This window comes from Mus caroli, unplaced genomic scaffold, assembly GCF_978045245.1.
Source record: "Mus caroli unplaced genomic scaffold, Mus_caroli_1 scaffold_7, whole genome shotgun sequence".
Classification (NCBI taxonomy): Eukaryota; Metazoa; Chordata; class Mammalia; order Rodentia; family Muridae; genus Mus; species Mus caroli.
Window position 1 is genome coordinate 141,367,655 of NW_028227262.1, and position 18,900 is coordinate 141,386,554.

At 40.2% G+C, this 18,900-nt stretch overlaps 1 protein-coding gene across 1 annotated transcript in view; it reads left to right on the forward strand.

Moving 5' to 3' along the window:
- Col28a1 (collagen type XXVIII alpha 1 chain) overlaps positions 1 to 14,481 on the forward strand; it is a 215,723-nt gene extending 201,242 nt beyond the window's left edge. The window contains exons 34-35 of the mRNA XM_021165439.3: positions 12,027 to 12,213; positions 13,021 to 14,481. Coding sequence (XP_021021098.1) covers positions 12,027 to 12,213; positions 13,021 to 13,193 — 360 coding nt within the window. The 3' untranslated portion in view covers positions 13,194 to 14,481. The remainder of the gene's footprint in view (positions 1 to 12,026; positions 12,214 to 13,020) is intronic.
- Positions 14,482 to 18,900: the final 4,419 nt, after the last annotated feature.

Consider the following 18,900-nt stretch of genomic DNA (forward strand, 5'->3'; position numbering starts at 1 on the left):
AGTATTAGAGAGCTGCTGAGAGTTCTACTTCTTGATCTGCAGGTAGGAGGGAGAGGGAGGAGAGGGAGAGGGAGAGGGAGAGAGAGAGACAGACAGACGGAGAGAGAGACAGAGACAGAGAGACAGACAGACGGAGAGAGACAGACAGATGGAGAGAAACAGAGAGACAGACAGAGAGAGACAGACATACAGAGAGAGAGACAGACAGACACAGAGAGAGAGAGAGACAGACAGACACAGAGAGACAGACAGACAGACACAGAGAGAGACAGACAGACACACAGAGACAGAGAGAGACAGACAGACACAGAGAGAGACAGAGAGAGACAGACAGACACAGAGAGAGACAGAGAGAGACAGACAGACACAGAGAGAGACAGAGAGAGACAGACAGACAGACACAGAGAGAGACAGAGAGAGACAGACAGACACAGAGAGAGACAGACCGACAGAGACGGAAAGACTGGGCATGAGCTTTTGAAACCTCAAAGTCCACCTCCAATGGCATACTTCTTTCAACACTGCCACACCAACTCCAACATGGTCACACCTAATCTCTATCAAGTAGCTCCAGTCCCTAACAACCAAGCATTCAAATCTGTGATCCCACGGGAGCCATTCCTATTCAAAGCACCACATAAGCAGTCAAATTTTTGTTGTGCTATTCCCATGACTATCCTTGGTGGCTCTTGTTCTGCCCTCTAAGCCACGATTCCTCTTTGTGTGACTTATCACTTGGTTATCTAGCTGAACTTTGTGAACATTTTCTAATTCTTTTAAAAACAACAGCTCAGGTTTCATTCAGCAATATATGAACAGACAGACCTTTTGTACTCCCTGAACCAAGCTTTGTTTATGTTAACACCCACGATTCCCAATATCACATCCTGGAAATTTCCTGCCGTCTTATGTGTTAGCTCTGACCCCATGTTTATTAGATAGCTTGGAAAGTACCAGGATGTAATGGTGATGTAAGAGTGGAAGCAGGGAGATGCCTGAAGCACAAGAAGTAAGAGAAATTAGTTTAGGAAGGGAAGTAGAAAATGTCTTGGTCTACTGAAGCTAAGGGTAAAAATAAGATGGATTGGCTTAAATTAACATTTAGTTCTGACTGTTCTGGAGACTGGAGAATCTGAATCTGATGTTAGGTGACAGTTCACTTCTTGGCTTAGAAGCAGGTACTCCCTTGTTACATATGTGAATTCTGGAGGAAAACAGAATTTAGTCCATAAAAGGGGGTGTTTTTGATCTAATAATGGGTTGATACTAGTAATTTCCTAAGGGGACAGTAGAGGGAAAGCTGATTTTAGCACAGGGATCATATACAAAGGGCGGGGCTGAGCTCCAAAGTTCATGCATGGCAAATCAAGAGAAGAGACAGCTTCAGTAAGGTACCAGGCTAAGGTTTATATATGGTAGAATGGGACTTTGAGAATTTATTTTTTTTCAATTTTTTAATATTAGATATTTTCTTCATTTACATTTCAAATGCTATCCCAAAAGTCCCCTCTACCCTCCCTGCCCCCCTGCTCTCCAGCCCACCCACCCACTCCCACTTCCTGGCCCTGGCATTCCCCTGTACTGGGGCACTTGGTTTACAGACTAGGTAGTCAGGTGGAAGCAGTGTGTAAAACAAAAGTCATATGATGATTATTGGTTTATAGAAAATAACTCTGGTATTGCGTGGAAGATAGGAGGAGGCTGGAGGCTGGATATGAGATGTGTGGTAGTCTTGGTGAGAAGTTATGAGGTTAAAATTAAGCTAAGCAGGGACAGTAGACATAAAAGAAGGTGTAGAGTGGGAGGCTTTTTCTAGGTAGGATTAGCCTCTCTCGGGCCTCAGGACAATAGCGGACACCCAAGAACTCACGATAGACCGAGCTTGTTGCAAGCCACATGAGGCTTTATTCGGGGAAAGCCAGAGCTCTGGGGACGACTCATATCCCACGCAGGGGTTGAGGAGTTGACCTCGAGAGGAAAGAGGTCCCAGTTTTTATAGGCCCTCAGGGGAGAAAGAAGAAGGGGTGGGGGGAGTAGGGGATTTCCAGATCTAAACAATGTCTATTCTCAAGAAATGGGTATAGGAGGGGTACAAGGAAAGAGTCTGGTGCAGGTGTAGCAACTCAGGATTGGCCAGGCTGTGGTTGCTGGGGAGATTTTCTGACTCTTTCTCAGCAACCAATATCACAAACACCTGGTAATGGGCTTCATCAGTGGGCACACACATGGGTTCAAGGAACGGTCAAAACATTGGCAGACACACGGGTTCAAGGAGTGGCCAGAGCATTGTGCACCTCTATTTTTCTAAATCAGTGAAACTAGTTCTGCTAACACTGACGTCTATCTTGCCAATTTCAGGGCTCTGTGTCCTTTTACATTCTGTCAGGATCTTTCAAGAGCAGGGGTGGGTTTTGATGGGATCCTGGAGATTTGAGCTTAGAGATAAGATAGCCTGAAATACCATAGACTACAATCAAGACTACTACTGTCTCTAGAGCAGTTCCTTTTTAAAAGGAAGATAATGAGTTTGTTTATACCATATTAAGTGTTTTAGTCACATCCAAGGATAAATTAATCCAAGAATGAGGAACAATAGGTAAATTCCTAGAATACCTTTCTTATGGTTTTCTAGGAATTCTGATCACCCTGAGAAACAAGTGGCTTTAACTGATCACGACAGATGAAGCATTTTAGCTAAGGGTGGGGGAAGGGAGGATTCAAAAGAGTACTTCTGAAATAGTTTGGCTTTATAAAACAGCTGCCACATGGCCCAGAACTGAGTATTGGCTGAGCTCCCTTAGTGGGGACTGTGAGATAGTAGAAGGTCACAATGACTTGGAACTTTGTTGAATGCCCCTGTGTCAGTAGGCTTTCTTAGTGGATGAACTTGTAGGCAATCAGTTTTCCAGCATGGATTTAGTCTGAGCAGTCAACTGTACATTTATATTCAATTTAACCCTTTGAGTAACTGAGCAATTTCATTGATTAAAGAAATGAACAGAAATGAACATGCCCAGAAATGAAATGTTATCATAACTAGGTGTGTATGTAAATAGTTATTGCTTGAGTTACTTTTCTATTGCTGTGAATCAACACCATAACCAAGGTAACACTTGTAAAGCAAAGCATTTACCTGGGACTGACTTACAAATTTAGAGGGTTAGTCCATGATCATCACAGTGGGAAAGAAGACAGTCATGGCCCTGGAGCTATAGCTGGGAGCTCTACATTCTGACTCATAGGCAGCAGGCAGGGAACGAGAGACTGAGCCTTGAATGAGCTTTTGAAATCTCAAAGTCTACCCCCAGTGATACACTGCCTTCAACAAGGCCATACTCGTTAATTCTTGTTAATTCTCCCCAACTGTTCCACTAATTGGGGACCAAGCATTCAAACATATGAGCCTATGGGGGGCATTCTTACTCAGAACACCCAGGAGTCTTCTGTGTACGAGGGTCTGCTGTAATATCCAAGGTTCTAAGATGAAATGAATAATCAGAACATTTAGGTTCTCAAATCGTTCCCAAGTCTTTAGGCTATTTTGCAAAGTGGGTAAATGCCTTACTTCTCTTTGTTTTGTGTGTGAGTCTTCTTTCTTTCTTCGTTGTCCTCTATTGCTTCATTTGGGCACCTGCCATTCCTTCTTCCTTTTCTTTCTACCAAACTCTTTTCTTAGGGAATGAATTATACACACTTTAATGTGAAATCTAAGTTGATGATATCCACCTCAAAGAAAACCTAACATTTTAAGCATTATATTTAAGTATGGAAGGAGTCTCAGTACTGATTTAGATGTACTCTAGATATCTGAAACATGCCTGTTGAGAGATAAGGGTAGTAAGAATCTCCAGAACCATAGCCTGCAAACCTTTGCTGTTTCGCCAGTAAACCTGCCTAGGGAGCTATATGTGATTACCTACCTCATTATGTCCCACTCCTTGGGAAAATTTATATTTGCTCTTGTAATTTATTATACTTTATTATTAATAATTAAATATGCATACATGTATGTGACTTAACTTTCCTAATGGACTAAAATCCCTTGAGGATACAATATACATCGAATTAAACATTGTGCCCTTTACAGAACTTAAAATTATGTTTTGTTTTATACATAGCAGACAGATGAAATATATTCTATACCAGCTACTGGGTTAAAAGAAAAAAAAACTGAAAATTTTCTTCAATGAAAAATACCAATGAAATTGTTACAAAAATTACAAAGTAATAAGATTTTAGGATCACAGTAATATGAGGATTAAGACAAAAAATTGTTTGTTTTGTTTATTGATGCTTATAGGGTTTTATGATATAGTCTGGCTTTCCTGGAACTCATTTCCTGGAACCCAGAAGGCCTTGAACTCCATAGAGATCTTCCTGCCTCTGTCTTCTGATTCCTGGGTCTGAAGGAGTGTGCCACTATACCTGACTTGACAATTATTAAATAGGAACTTAAAACCAAAAATATTCTGCATAGCAAAGGACATGGTTTGTGTAAAGAGGCAGCTTACAGAATGGTTGAGATGCCTCTACCAGCCATACATCCTAATAAAGAGTTAATATCTATAATATACAAAGTACACCCACAATCAAGCAAACAAAAACTCAACTCAAAAATAGAGTTCTTAAAAGATGAAACAAATGTTCAAAATATTTAGCCATCAGGGAGATACAAATTAAAACTACTATAGGATTTTACCTTACCGTAGTCAGAATAGCTAAGTTTAAAGAAAGAAAGAGAAAAAGAAAGAAAAGATGACAAATGCTGGCCTAAGGTATACAGAAAGGGGAACACATACTGACTGCCGATGCATGGAACTTGGTGTACAAATGCCTCAAAAATCCCAATATAGATCCACCGTATGATTCAGCTATACCATCCCTTGGCATATACACGAAGAACTCTATGTCATACTATAGAGATCCCTATTCATTCATGTTCATTGCTGCTCTAGTCACAATAGCCAGAAAGTGGAAACAACCCAATGAGTAGGATAATAGAAATGTGGTTCATTCACACAGCAGATTGTTATGTAGCTGTTAAGAAAAATGAAGTGTGCAGGTAAATGGCTGGGGCTAGAAACTGTCATTCTGAGTGAGAAGATGGGGCCTTAAAAAAGACAAGCGTTGCATGTTTTCCCTTATTTTAGGGGTTAGCTTTGAGAATGCAGATATGTGTATGTGTTCCAAAACTTGAATTCCCACAGACGTCTGGAAATTAGTAAAGAGCCATGGGGGAGGGGAAGGACTTGAGGGAGGGGAGATAGAACATAGGGGACAAGAGAGAATGATGGATTGTGAAAGGGTGAGTGGTGTAGGGATGGTAGAACAGGGAGAAGAAAGAAACTGGGAGGGATAAATAAGGCCTTCAAAAAAAGTCCTGTGAAAACCTACTACTGTGGATGCTGCCTAAAATAATATCAACACTTCATGTTTATTTATTCTTTCTGGTTTGGACAATTGGGTTAAGATTTTCATGATATAAGTGAGGATGAGGCAGTGAAACCAATTAAACATTAACTTATCAGGCCAACAGTTATGTCCGGTTAATGACCCATTACTTCCACAAGCATCTTCGGTTCCTGTGCAAAGTTGCCTTTCACAATTCTAATGTATTAATAATTAGTGTGCATAGATGGGAGTCAATGCATTTCAACTAGTTTCTTACAGAATTCTTCACTTACACAGTTTTCTTTTTGAAGAAGTAGAAAGGAATGAACCGTTTTTTTTTTTTTAGTATTTTGAAAAATTCTTCTTCAACCACATATATCTTAGATAACTGACAGCTAGACCTCTTCTTCCCTGAAGGAGGAGGATGTGGGGTTTCTGTACATAATGGTTTCCTAGCAACCAGATGAGAGGCACAGCCAAACTAGTGTGGGATGAGCCCCAAGGGTTGCGTTGTTACCTGCTAGAGGAGGTGTGCTGGAGGAAGTAGGGGAGAAAGTCTCCCTCTTCCTGACATCACCCTGACATCTTCAATGCAGCCTCTAGTCTATATGAATCTTCTGCACCAGGGAGCATTGCAGATCAGCATGTCTCCTGTGCCTTCGCTTGCACCAGATGGATGCTTCTGTCTCAAGTTCCCCCTCTCTCTACTTATCACTTCATCAAGGTCACCCAAATAAGCCACTGCCAAACCAGAATCCAGTGGGAATTTGTGTTTGTTTTTTTAAGATAGGGGCTTATTTTTGTGCTCCATGCTGACCTGAAACTCACTATGCACCTTAGGTTGACCTCAAATTCACAGCAATCCTTCTGCTTTAACTTCCTGTGTGCTGCGATTATAGATTTGAGCCAACATGCCTAGCTTCTACTGGAATACTCTCAAAGAACTGCAGCGCTGATCAGGTTCAAACCTGACACTGGAATTGTATGTATTCTTAATCCCAGCCTCTGCTCTGACCTGAGACTATTTAATCCTCCACCTCTGTTCTTCAGTGTTCCCTTCTTCTTGGTCCAAGTTGGGACCTTACTTTTTCACCCCACCAGACCTCAGTAGTAGGTTTCAGATTTTCCCATCTTAAGAATAAGCCAACTCAGGCTGGAGAGATGGCTCAGCGGTTAAGAGCACTGACTGGTCTTCCAGAGTTCAATTCCCAGTAACCACACGGTGGCTCACAACCATCTGTAATGAGATCCGGTACTCTCTTTTGGTGTGTCTGAAGATAGCACAGTTTACTCATGTACATAAAATAAATAAATAAATCTTTAAAAAAAATAATAAGCCAACTCTCTGAATTAATGCAGCTCTTTCGCTAATATCCTATTTAGATCTATCTTCTCAGAATAAAACAATCCCCATTAGGCTAATGCCTTCTACTGTCTTTCTTTTGCTTTTTGGCCTTTTATTTTCCCTATGTCTCAGTCTCTTCTACTCATTTGTTCCCTCCCTTTCTCCCCTTTCCCTTTCTCCCTCCCCTTACTTGCCCCTAGTTCTCTCTCACACCTAATTCTCTCTCATACTTCACCCCTTTCCCATCTCACTGTAGTTGCTTTGCTTTGTAGAAAATTCCTGAAGTCAGGTTATAGCCTCCAATATGTCTCTCCAGGGAGGCCACTGAGGACTGGCTAGTCAAATGCTTACTTGATTTCTCTCTCATGTGTCACATCACTGCCATGGTGTGAAGGTGAATTCCCGCCTTCTCTGCCTACTCTTTTTCCGTTCCTGAAGTGCTTCCTCTTTTTCTGTCTGCCTTTTACTCACTAAACATATCCCCCTCCTCCTTTTCTCTGTCTGCCTTTTACATACTAAACATATTCCCCTCCTCTTTTTCTCTGTCTGCCTTTTACATACTAAACATATCCCCCTCCTCTCTTTCTCTGTCTGCCTTTTACATACTAAATATATCCCCCTTACCTAGTCTTTCTCCCTTTTCTTTCTCTGAGATTCATTTGTATTTTCTTTGAGCGCTCTATAGAAGTAAACTTTTGTAGGTTACTTAATCATATTATAGTGACGATGACCAAATGCCTTACCTAAAGGCTATAATCAGAGGCACTGAAAACTACAAGAGACATCAGAGTGAGCTATCATCGTTTAGTTTCTCTGTTGTGGGCAAAATTAAGCTGGCTTCCTAAAATCAGAATTAAGTATCTATAAATGGTCATGAATAAGTCACGTCTACATATGTGTTCATATTGGCCAAATCACAATTTACTTGTTTATAAAGTAAAATTAATAGTCTCATTGTGGTAAGAAAGTCAAACCTCAGCAAAACCTAGGAAATAGCTACTTATTAAAATCTGAAGCTGCTGGGTAAGTGCTGACTGTTACTGCTGACAACCCATTACCCCTTGAGTGAGAAGTGTTCTGTCCTACAGGATAGAAAACAAGGCAGCGGGCATATTGAAAACTGACCTAGAAGAAATATTGCAGACAGAGAGTCAGAAAACTTGGTATTCTCAGTACTGAAGATATATACTTTATTTCCTCAGCTCCCAAGTCTGTTTTTTTTTCCCCACAGTTTTATGAATTCTAATGTGGAGGTGCTTCTATTTCACGTATATTTTATTTCTAAAAGACTTCTAACTTTTTTGTGCTACTTCATGATGAATGGCATTTAAAATATGGGGGGCTTTAAGCTGAGTACAACCCTGGATTCTACCTCTGTAAAAGGCCCAGTCAGTCTGGGGAAAAGCGGTCCAAGCTCAAGGTGGTCTGGAAACCTGGGTAACCTGAGCCCTAGCATGCATGCCTTAGTTCACTGTCCTCTGCTCTTGCCCTAGATATAATAAGACCAGCTGATTCAAGTTTCCTCCACCTTGCCTTGACTACCACAGAGTATACCTGGAGATGTGAAACTGTCTTCCGTACATTGCTTCTGTTAGGGCATTTTATTACAGTAACAGGCAATGATAATTAAGAGACACAGAAAACATGAATCGATGTAAAATTGGGAACAGAAAACATTTTTCTTTATCCTGTATCTTCTTAGGCTCATTGGCTAGGGCTCTGCAAATCTGATTGACAGGAGATAGACTAATAAGAGTAGAAACAAACAGAGGCTTATTAACATGAGCAACATACATGCTCAGAGGATCATGCCATCAGTGACTGACTCCAAGGGAGGCTTGCATGTGAGTTTGAGTGGCCTCCTTAAAAACAGTAACTTTGGAGAGGAGAGACAAGACCAAGGATTGAGGTGAAAATACGGGAACTAGGAGATACAAGCGAGTTCATGTTTGTTCCACAGTCTTCTGGCACTATCCTTTTGCCAAGCATCACTGATATCTCTACTGATAACTCTGTCCTTGGTAGAGAAGGGAGCAGGAGACACCTTAGAAAAAAATGATGTCTTGCTTTTAGGCCAATGAAGAAAGGAAGAGTGGCCTTCTTATATTTATTTCTAACTACCTTCACCTCAAAATAATTAATATCCCAAAGTGACATCTTTGGGGTTAGCATATTCTTCTTGGTGTAGAGTGGTTAATGATTGAACTCTGTATGAGCCACACTGGAGGAGGATTATAAGGTGCTGAGCACCATGTGAAAAAGAACAGTGGTCCTGATGGAGCTATTGGAATCTTTTCAGATGCAGACTAATGCTTCCCGGTCTGTGGGAGGAAGGGTGATTTTGAGATATTGTGGATGAATGAAAAGGATGAAGGAGCTGCAGATTACAGTGGGGGTGGGGATAGTGGTCATGATGTAGAGAAGACAGATTGCGTCACTGCTCTATAGCCAGCTGGAGAATTTTTCATCTGTCAAACTGTCAGTCACCTACTTCTCCATTCCTAAGAACTAGCAAGTGATGATTGCTTAAGAATGATATGCCCAGTGAACGTGCAAACTCGTAGACATTCATTTGGAAAGGATGTTGCCCGAAAAGCATTAAGTATCTGTGTTTAACCCAATTAGCCATGAAGTTTCGAATAGAAAAAATATTTCAGAAAAGGCCATTGTAAGGTGGACATCCTAATGCAGGGTTTATAAGCTGGGTACCTTGGAAACTGAAGCAGGACAATCAAAGATCACACTTTATCTGGGATATGGAATGGTCAAGGCCAGCATGGGCAGCATGGTGAGATCTCTCTAAATAAATTAATTAATTAATAAATAGAGGGCTGGTGTATGGGCCAGTGGCAAGAGTGTTTGAGAGGTCATGGCTTCAATTCCTAGTATGGCACATGTATGTACACACATGAGCACACACACACACACATGTACACACATGGGAGCATTATAGTCATGTATATTAAGCATTTTAAATTGTGTATTGTCACAGTGAAAGATGCTCAGTGTTGATACTATATATTAAGAAAAATAGCATATAGCATAGAAAACCACGCAGATCTTGTTGTCTTTTGGATCTCCTGTGCATTCAGCCCAATGCTTCAGAGACTGAGTGAACACACTACCAAGTGACTTACAGTTCCAGCCTGCATTTTTTGTTGTTAAAAATACATTCACATAGGAAAAAAATAGAGCAGGGGAAACATATCAACAGTAATTATCTGCGAGTAGAGTTGCTTCTGATTTCTATTGTTCTTTTTGCTTGCCCATTATTTTCTAAAAACCCTTTCAGCAAACATGTTTGCTTTTGTAAGAAGGAAGAGCAAATTTTAAATTGCCAACCACAACAGTTATACATTTGTTTAATGGCCTCAAGCTTTCCTGAGCCAGAAGATAGATGAAATTATTTTCATTTATAGAAGAAAGTTAATTCTGAAATGTGGTATAATGTTACAGTTGTGAAAATTCTTAAATGATCATGTGATTTAGAAAGCAAACAGGCATTTCTATGTGGAAAAAAGAGGAACTTCTCAGATCCCAGGAGATGAGCAGATTCAAAGGCAGAGGTAATTCCTTTCAGGAGACCATGCTGTCCAGAGCAATCGACACGCACTGGCAGTGGCTCTTCTTTTGATATAGTATCACTTAAAGAAGCTATGGGCAGAGAACAGCAGTACATCTTCCCTGGGTTGAGACCTTTCTCCCTTCCCACTGGAGGGCTGCCAGCCTTAAAATGTTTAATGTTTAGTCTAAGATGGTAAGAAATGATGATACTTAGACCATCCGACACACACAGGGCCACTCTGAAAACAGGAACTGCAAAGAATGTACCACTATACCAAAGGCTGTGTTGCAGCAGGGAGAAGTTACTGTTATATTTGCATCAAGCGCTATCTATAGGATTTAAGCGCTATCTATCGGATTCTAATGGATGGTTTTGCTCTGAACTCACCAGGTAGTACTTTAGTAATGATGAAACATGCAGCTATAAGTATTCAGATTAAAGCGTGCTCACTTGATAGGGTTGGGAGTATGTGTGCATGTGCTTGCATGTGTGTGCATATGGATCAAACACTGTAAAACAATAGTTAGCAGAGGGCATGTAACGGTGACAGCTGCCTCTGCTCACTGTCTGCTGGCATCCCTGGTTAAGAAAGTATCAGAAAAACTATTTAGTTCATAGGTTTGTTTACTGAAATAAAGAGTAGGAGCAAGAGAACCATTATAAGAATATAGGGTTAGGACTAAGGTTAAGGGACTGACTCCTCTGTATAGCTGAGCTCCAAGAAAATAACAAACAAAAACAAGACAAAACAAAACTACTTTCACTTCCATTATTCCTATAGTGACTTGCCTAGCTCTTGATAATAGCCAGAAAACTGACAGCAACTTTTCTTAAAATTTTATTATTTCATTATATATCAAAAATTGAGATAAAACTTGAAAGTTTTGCTTAAAAAATATTTTTTGGAGTTATGATCTTGTGTACTTTAGAGATCAAGTGTTTCTCAGAACTTCTTAGAAGCTAAGCACCCTTCAACAGTGGGCATTATTTGGGCCCTGGGTGACAGACGGTAGGAGAGGTGGCAAGATTTTCAGCTGGGGTTAAGCAAACAATCAAATAGAACTTCAAGTTGCTTTCACGTTAATTTTGTTGTCTTCTGTCTGTTGTCCCAGTTCTCAGCCTCAAAATTCACTGAATTCTGGGTAGATATTTTGGAATATCTCATTAAGAGCTCTAGTGTTAGGAAACGAACTGAAAAAGACCATAAAATGCTAAATTAGTGTTGATTTTTCTTATTCGTAGCTATAACTAAAAGAAGAACAAACACCATCCCTTTCCAGCTTTACATACTTATGAATTACCCTGCATGTAATTTTCCCTGGAACTTCTCAGCAGAATAACATCTGTGCCCAGATGTAGGCAATAAATGTGTATACTAGAACACGCACAAAGTGGGAGGCAAGTCGCTCTTTATCTAGTCAGGGCTGGGACATGATTTTGTAAGCTTTACTTGAAACATTGGACAGCTGGGGAGACAAAACATAGAAAAACCTTTTCTATATTTTCCAAGAAATCTGTTGACATTGTCAAAAAAATTGTAATGTTATATTTTCTTTCTTTTTGTGTGTGTCTTATATGAATGCTGTATGTATACGTAATGTTTGTATGTGGTGTGTGTGTGTGTGTTTGCATGGTATATGTGATGTCTCTGTAATATGAATGTGTCATGTATGTGTGATACTTCATGTATGTGATGTGGTGTATGATGTGTGTGTGTGTGTGTAGTTTAATGTCTCTAGAGGCCAAAATGAAGAGACTGAATCTTATGTGTTGACTGAGGCTGGTATCTTGGCCATCCCAACCCCACCTGAAGCCACCAATACACTTGAGCCATTACTCGGCAGCCGTGAAGGAGTGGAAACAAGAACTCCAAATCCCAATTTGTTACAGTCAGAAAAATCTCTGTACAAAGGTAAGAGACATCTTTCACACAGCTGCTGTAGAAGAGTGGTCTCTAGAGTCTTCACAAGAGGAAACAGATAGCTTATTTCGGAAGACGAGCTAGTTCTGGCTGGGCCACATGGGACTGGAGAGGCAGCTCTCTTGGGAGTAAATGCGGTTATGGAAATCTTGTAGCACAGGTTTTAACCTGAATATTTTGGAGGTGATTGCTTTCCCTGTTTGCCCCAGCTGCCCTGTGTTCTTCATAAATGTAAATATTTGAGATTTTGTTCCTTGATTGTATAACTCAGATTCTGATCCAGCACATGTTTTCTACAAGTTAACGTATGTACAGAGAAAATTCAACCCTGTATGTATTTAGCAACATACACATAAGTAACAATACCAACTCTGATAGGAGCTTAGAGGGATTTGAAACCCGTTGCACTACATAAGCTATTTATTCTAGTAGTAGGAGTTGTGGAAATCTGTTCCTTTCCATTAGGTGTAAGGAGTCTCCATGGGAGAAATAGATTGTGGAGGGTGGAACATCACAAGTTCAAGACGAGCCTGGGCTACCTAGTGAGACTATTTTTTAAAAAATCACATCTTCTCCTATCAGCTAATCCCCCAGAGTTATTACTTAATGGATTCTCACTCATGCCTTCTTGGAAATGTGCAATTTAGTGAGGTTTCATAAAGTTGAAAGACTTTTGGTTGGTCTGTCGAGTTCACACAGAATAAAAACTTTATATTACTTCATAAAGCCATTGCTTTCTCCCCTGATATCTTCACTGAGAGAAAAACTTCTAGTAACCCCATCCTGTTTTCTCCCTAGATCCAAGATGCGAGGAAGCCCTGAAGCCTGGGAACTGTGGCGACTATGTGGTTCGCTGGTATTATGACAAACAGGTCAACTCTTGCGCTCGCTTTTGGTTCAGTGGCTGCAATGGCTCAGGAAACAGATTCCACAGTGAAAAAGAATGTCGAGAAACCTGCATTAAACAATGAACAAGCACAGTAATGGGCTTCGATCAGAGGTTTAGAGAGAGTGTGATACAAACAGTGCACCACATCTGAGCATACACTGAGTAGAGACCGTTCATGAATGGCGTAGACCACTTTCTAGGGATACAGTCTGATTAAGTGCCTATACAGCGGAAGGGCAGAAGGACTAGGATCTGAACTCAGCTGTGTAACTTTAGAACACAGACTCCATCTACTTCACAACCTGTGGTGTGGCCCTGATTCTTCGTCATTCTAGTACACATACAATGACAGGTCACACCCCACCCTCCCTGTGCCCACACCGTTCCAGCACCTTCACAACCCATCAGTGGTTTGTGAGGGGAGGGACTTTGGTTTGAACAGTGTAGGAATGTCTACATGTGAATGCTGGGATAGTGGTGGAGGATGGTGAGGGAAGTTACGAATTTAGCCCAAAGTGATGGTAGAAATTTGTCTGAATACTCACTAACAGTATGATAAGTTGACTCTTTCCGTTCCTCATCAGTGTCAAAGCCTTCACTGTACACTAAAGCTATGTATTAAAATGAAGCAGGTTTTACATTTTTCCTTTAAAAATATGTGAATGAGACTGGATTTTATGGCCAAGGAGTGAGAATTCAGACCATCATTTTATAATAACTTTGTTGTACCAAGTGTGGGGAGACAGAGTTCTGAGCTGAGACAGTATTTTAACATAGCATCTACAGACTGCTTCCTCCTCCTCAGCCTGTTGTTCTCATTCAAGTTGAACGCCAAAAAGCTCCAGCCTAAGGAAATGGAAGAGTAACTATCCCTGAAAAAAAGAACATTGCAGGAGTTTCCAAGGCATGAAAAGAATACATGCCACCTGTCTTGTCAGTTAAAACAAGATGAGACAGGCTGAAAATGTATCACATGGAGAGAGGTCAGAAGTGCTGACTCTGGGGAAGTCCTGCTGTGCCCTTTCCCCATCGCTTTTCTAGGACAGAGAGATCCTACTCCAGATTTTGTGTTGCTATTGGCTTTTCTAGGTAACTTTACATGCAAGACCACACATCTATGGTTAGATGGAAGATCTATGGAAGATCTATGGATACCTAAATAAGATATAGACTTGCACAGCGTATAGCTTTGTAAGAATGACACTGTCTGTATTCTATCCCTTCATGCTTTCATTTGGCTTTATAATCAACCCATGTTTTACCATATATAAATACATTCACAAATAATTTATTACTTAGGTGTCAAAATCCTAGAAGACTTTCATTATAATATGTACTTCTCTGTGATTTGTTAGATTTTTTTTATTTAAAAAATACATGCACTTTTATTCATATGCATGCATTCATATGTATGTCATAATTGTATAATATTTGTGAGAATATATAACAATATATTTAATCATTGCTTTGGTGATGATCAACTGAGCTGTCTCTATTTTATTTTTTCACTACTGCACCAGCATCACCGAGGGGTTTTCACAACTTGTGTCTCTGGAGATACACATTCCAGGTTCTTGAGCATCTATGCCCTTACTGAAATTGCTAGGATGCATATATATATTCAAAAGCAGTATACATCATGACAAGTTTCTCTCCCAAGTGCACGAGGTTATTGTTAAGTTCCCACCAGTTGTGTGCTGGAGCTACTGTTGTTTGATGCATGTGAATCATACAGTCCTGTGAGACTTAACCATTATCAGATGTCTTTCTTTCCTTAGTTGACTATTACACAGTATTGTGTTTGAATCGCTTTTCTCAGGGACACCTTAGCAAGCTTCATTACCATCTGTGCTCCTGCTGCTATGAACTATAACCACAGATTTTTTTTTTTAAGATTTATTTATTTATTATATGTAAGTACACTGGAGCTGTCTTCAGACACTCCAGAAGAGGGCGCCAGATCTCATTGCGGATGGTTGTGAGCCACCATGTGGTTGCTGGGATTTGAACTCTGGACCTTTGGAAGAGCAGTCGGGTGCTCTTACCCACTGAGCCATCTCACCAACCCCACAGATTTTTTTATTGTAATATTTTTATTGAGTTCTTGGAGTCCTTATATATTTTGAGTTCTACTTTACTTGTTGGTCTTACTGCCAATATATTTATGTCTGCCCTCCTTTCCCCATCCTCCTTCCCCTTTCTTCCTTTCTTCCCTCCTCTCTTTCTTTCCCTCTTTCTTCTTTTTTTTTTTTTTTTGTATTCATTTCTGCTTTAATTTTTAACGCAGTGAAGTTTACCCATTTCATTTGTGCTCCTCAGCTTGTCAGCCATCTTTCCTGTAAGGAGTGACCTCTCAGGAGCAGAAGTCTGCATGTGCCTCGGGCACCCTGTGGCCAGTGACAGATTCTTCAGCCTAGTATAACTCTTGGGTGATTTCAGAGTAGCTTCAATTTTTGTCCTTCATATTCTTTAGTTGGAATAAAGGTGTGAGCTTGGCCCTGATGGTAATGGTTTATCACATGTTTCTTCTTTTTTTTGGATAGACTTAGGTAGGAGCTTTGAACATTTTCTTACTTTCTAGCAATGCATTAAGAAGTGTGTATTAGTCACCATATGTTGTCAGAATGTCTCTGTTGCAATTTTGACAGGAACAAAAGTATTTATATTCTCTTTTCCCAACTTTGCTCCCACAGAGAACTGCAATGCAAACATGTTGCAATGTTTCTCCCTTTGTCCACAGTCTTTCCTCCTTCCCGAGGAAGTCCTAAGACTTCAAGGACAATCTGAAAACCACCCTTTCTGCTGCTTCTTAATCCTGTCGTTCATGTCCAGCACAGAAGACCCAAACACTTACCTTCTGTCTTTTCCATTTTGCACAGCGACTACAAGTTTAGCTGCTTTGCACATTATGGGGCATGTCTGTTTCTTGCTACTGTAAAAAACTGACCACAGCTTTAGTTACTTGAATAATAATAGTGTGCTAATGTATGGTTACATGGGTTAGAAGTCTCATGAACACAAATGAGTATGTCTGGTTTCCAGGCTGTTTTTTCTGAGGACCCTAGGGAGAATCCTTCTCTCTTTTCCAACATGGAAAGGTCATCCCTTGGCTAAGATATTTTTGTGTCTGTCTGTCTGTCTCTGTGTATGTGTGTGTGTATCCCCACCCACCTCCCATCCCTCTGTATCTGTCTGCCTCTCTGTATCCCGCTGGGTCTGTCTCTGTCTCTGTCGTCTCTGTCTCTATGTTCTCTCTCTCTGTCTCTCTCTCTGTCTCTCTCTCTGTCTCTCTCTCTGTCTCTCTCTCTGTCTCTCTCTCTCTCTCCCCCGTCTGTCTGTCTCTCCACCTCTTTCTCTGTTTACTAAGACAGGATTATACTGTGTAGCCTAAACTTTGTGCTTTCCTTGTTCCCCGCCCCCCTCCACACCCTCCCCGTGTGTTGGGACTGAGTTCATGCATATGAGCATACGAGATTCCTTTGCTCTGCTTTTATTTTTTAAGTTTTACTTTTACTTTGTGTTTTTTTCCCACCCAGTTTAGATAGGGACTTACTATGCAGCACAAGCTGGCTTAAAACTTATGGCGATCCTCCTGACTCTGCATTTCCAGTGTTGAGACTGCACTTGTGTGCCACCACATCCAGCCCCTTCCTCTGTTTTCAAAATCAGCTCTAAGGCTCCCATCTTCCTAGATCTGTGACTAGGTCCCAAGTATTGTTTTGTACAACTTGTGTTCAGATAGCGTCCTTTTGAATAATACAAGGTCATCCTCTCACCACAAGATCCTCCACCTGGGTGAAGCTTCATCTGTATGTCATCTACCAAGTCTCTTTTGCCATGTGAAATGATGTATACATATTCCAAGGAGAGAGGAGTGGGTGAGTGTCTCTGAGACCATGGTGCTGTGTACTGCACTGCCTCTATCCTGTACTGTTGGAGCTGCTCAGGATCGATGACGTCATGCTTCATTCCTCCTTGCACCTAAAGTTCCTTATAAGCTGGAAGAACTCAGACAATTTAAAAGCATGTTAAATTCATTTTTATAAAGGTCATTTTGTAAATGCTTTTTGCAAGAGAGGAATAGAAAAATATGAAAAAGTCACGAGTTTTAACAGATAATATACCAATGAGTAAAAACCAGTCTTGGATCCATTTTGACAATAAAAAGCCTCCCACTCCATCATTAGCAACTAAAGGAAAAGCCACAGGGCTGGTTGTCTGGCTACATTTTAAATCAAAGGAAATGAACAATCTGATAATTGACCCTGGAAAAGAGGATTATAGTTCTTTCTTTTTTCACTTCACACACTTGATGAGAGCACTTCCCATCAGCCAAACCATCTTATGCCATCATTTCTACCATGCTGGCTATTTAGTGGAAATGTCAGCTTCATTTAACTACACAAAACACTCCTCAGATACTTGAACTGCATGTTAGATTTACAAGACCGCAATTAAGCATCCTGACTTTATTTTTTATCTTGAACATAGCAATAAGTAATTTAGAAAAACGAAGGAAAAACATTTGGAACTGTAATAGATTTTTTTCATGTATCTGAAAAAAACAGGGATCCTATAAATTAAAAAAAAGAAAGAGAAAAAGAATTTTAGAAGAAATCTAAGAAATTTTAAAAAATGGAAATTCAAATATGATGCCAAGTTAACATTTGGAAAGACACTGAAGCCACTCTCAGAAGGACTGGAACCAAGGAACTTGAAGAAACAGGGACAACAGAGGATTCTGCCAAGAACCTTTGCTGAGAACCCAAGAGGATGCCTCCTGAGAGAGATTCCAGTTGCCCTGGAATGTTAGATGTTTAACTAACTGTGCCCTTTCCCTTACAAATCTATAACCCAGTGTGTTTAGTAATAGCAAAGACTTTCCCCTTCCTTATGGTATCTTTAAAGGAAATGTCACTAAGATACCAAGAATAGCCCAGAAACATGTATGACTGTTAAAACTTCAAAAAACCCAACTCTTACTTCACACATAAATTCCTATCATTACATTTTTTAATTTTAAAAATATTAGACTAATTTGCATTTTAAAAGTACTCATTATTTCTTATCATTTAACATAAATTTGCCTTCCTAGGGGAAAAGCCTTAAATTAAATTCATTTAAAATTACCCTGAGCTCAAAAAAATTAGAAATGTTTAAGCCCTGTTTAAATTATGTCCAGAAATAAGGGTTCTTAGATCCAAAAGTCCTTAGATCCTATCTCTTCTAGTTATATAAGTTTTAAATCAGTGGGTGCTTCTCAACCTGTGGGGCAAAACCCCTTTAGAAGCAGAACACGCCTTTCACATGGGGTCACATATCAGACATCCTTCATGTCAGATATTTACAGTGTGATTCATGATAGTAGCAAAATTACATTTATCAAGTAGCAACAAAAATAATTTTATAGTTGGGTGTCACCACAACTGTATACAGGACCTAAATTAAAGGGTTGCAACATTGGGAAGGTTGAGAACCAGTGCTTTAGACTGTAAAGACCTGATGGTATTGGGTTATTGAAAAGATACCATGTCTGTCCGACACACCCCACGCCCCAGATTCCATTGCTGTAACTGGACCTGCTGTCGCCCTGGATTTGGCTATTACAGCACCATCATTATGATTGTGATGTTATTTTATGACAGACAAACTATCCTCTTTCATTCTGGCGACATCAGATACTTCTCATCTTTCCACGGCTCTTCCCAGTCCTCTTCTGTCATTCTGAGCATGCCACCAGCTTCTGAGGACATTCTGGGTGGCTGGAATGGAACAGGAGCAAGTTATGT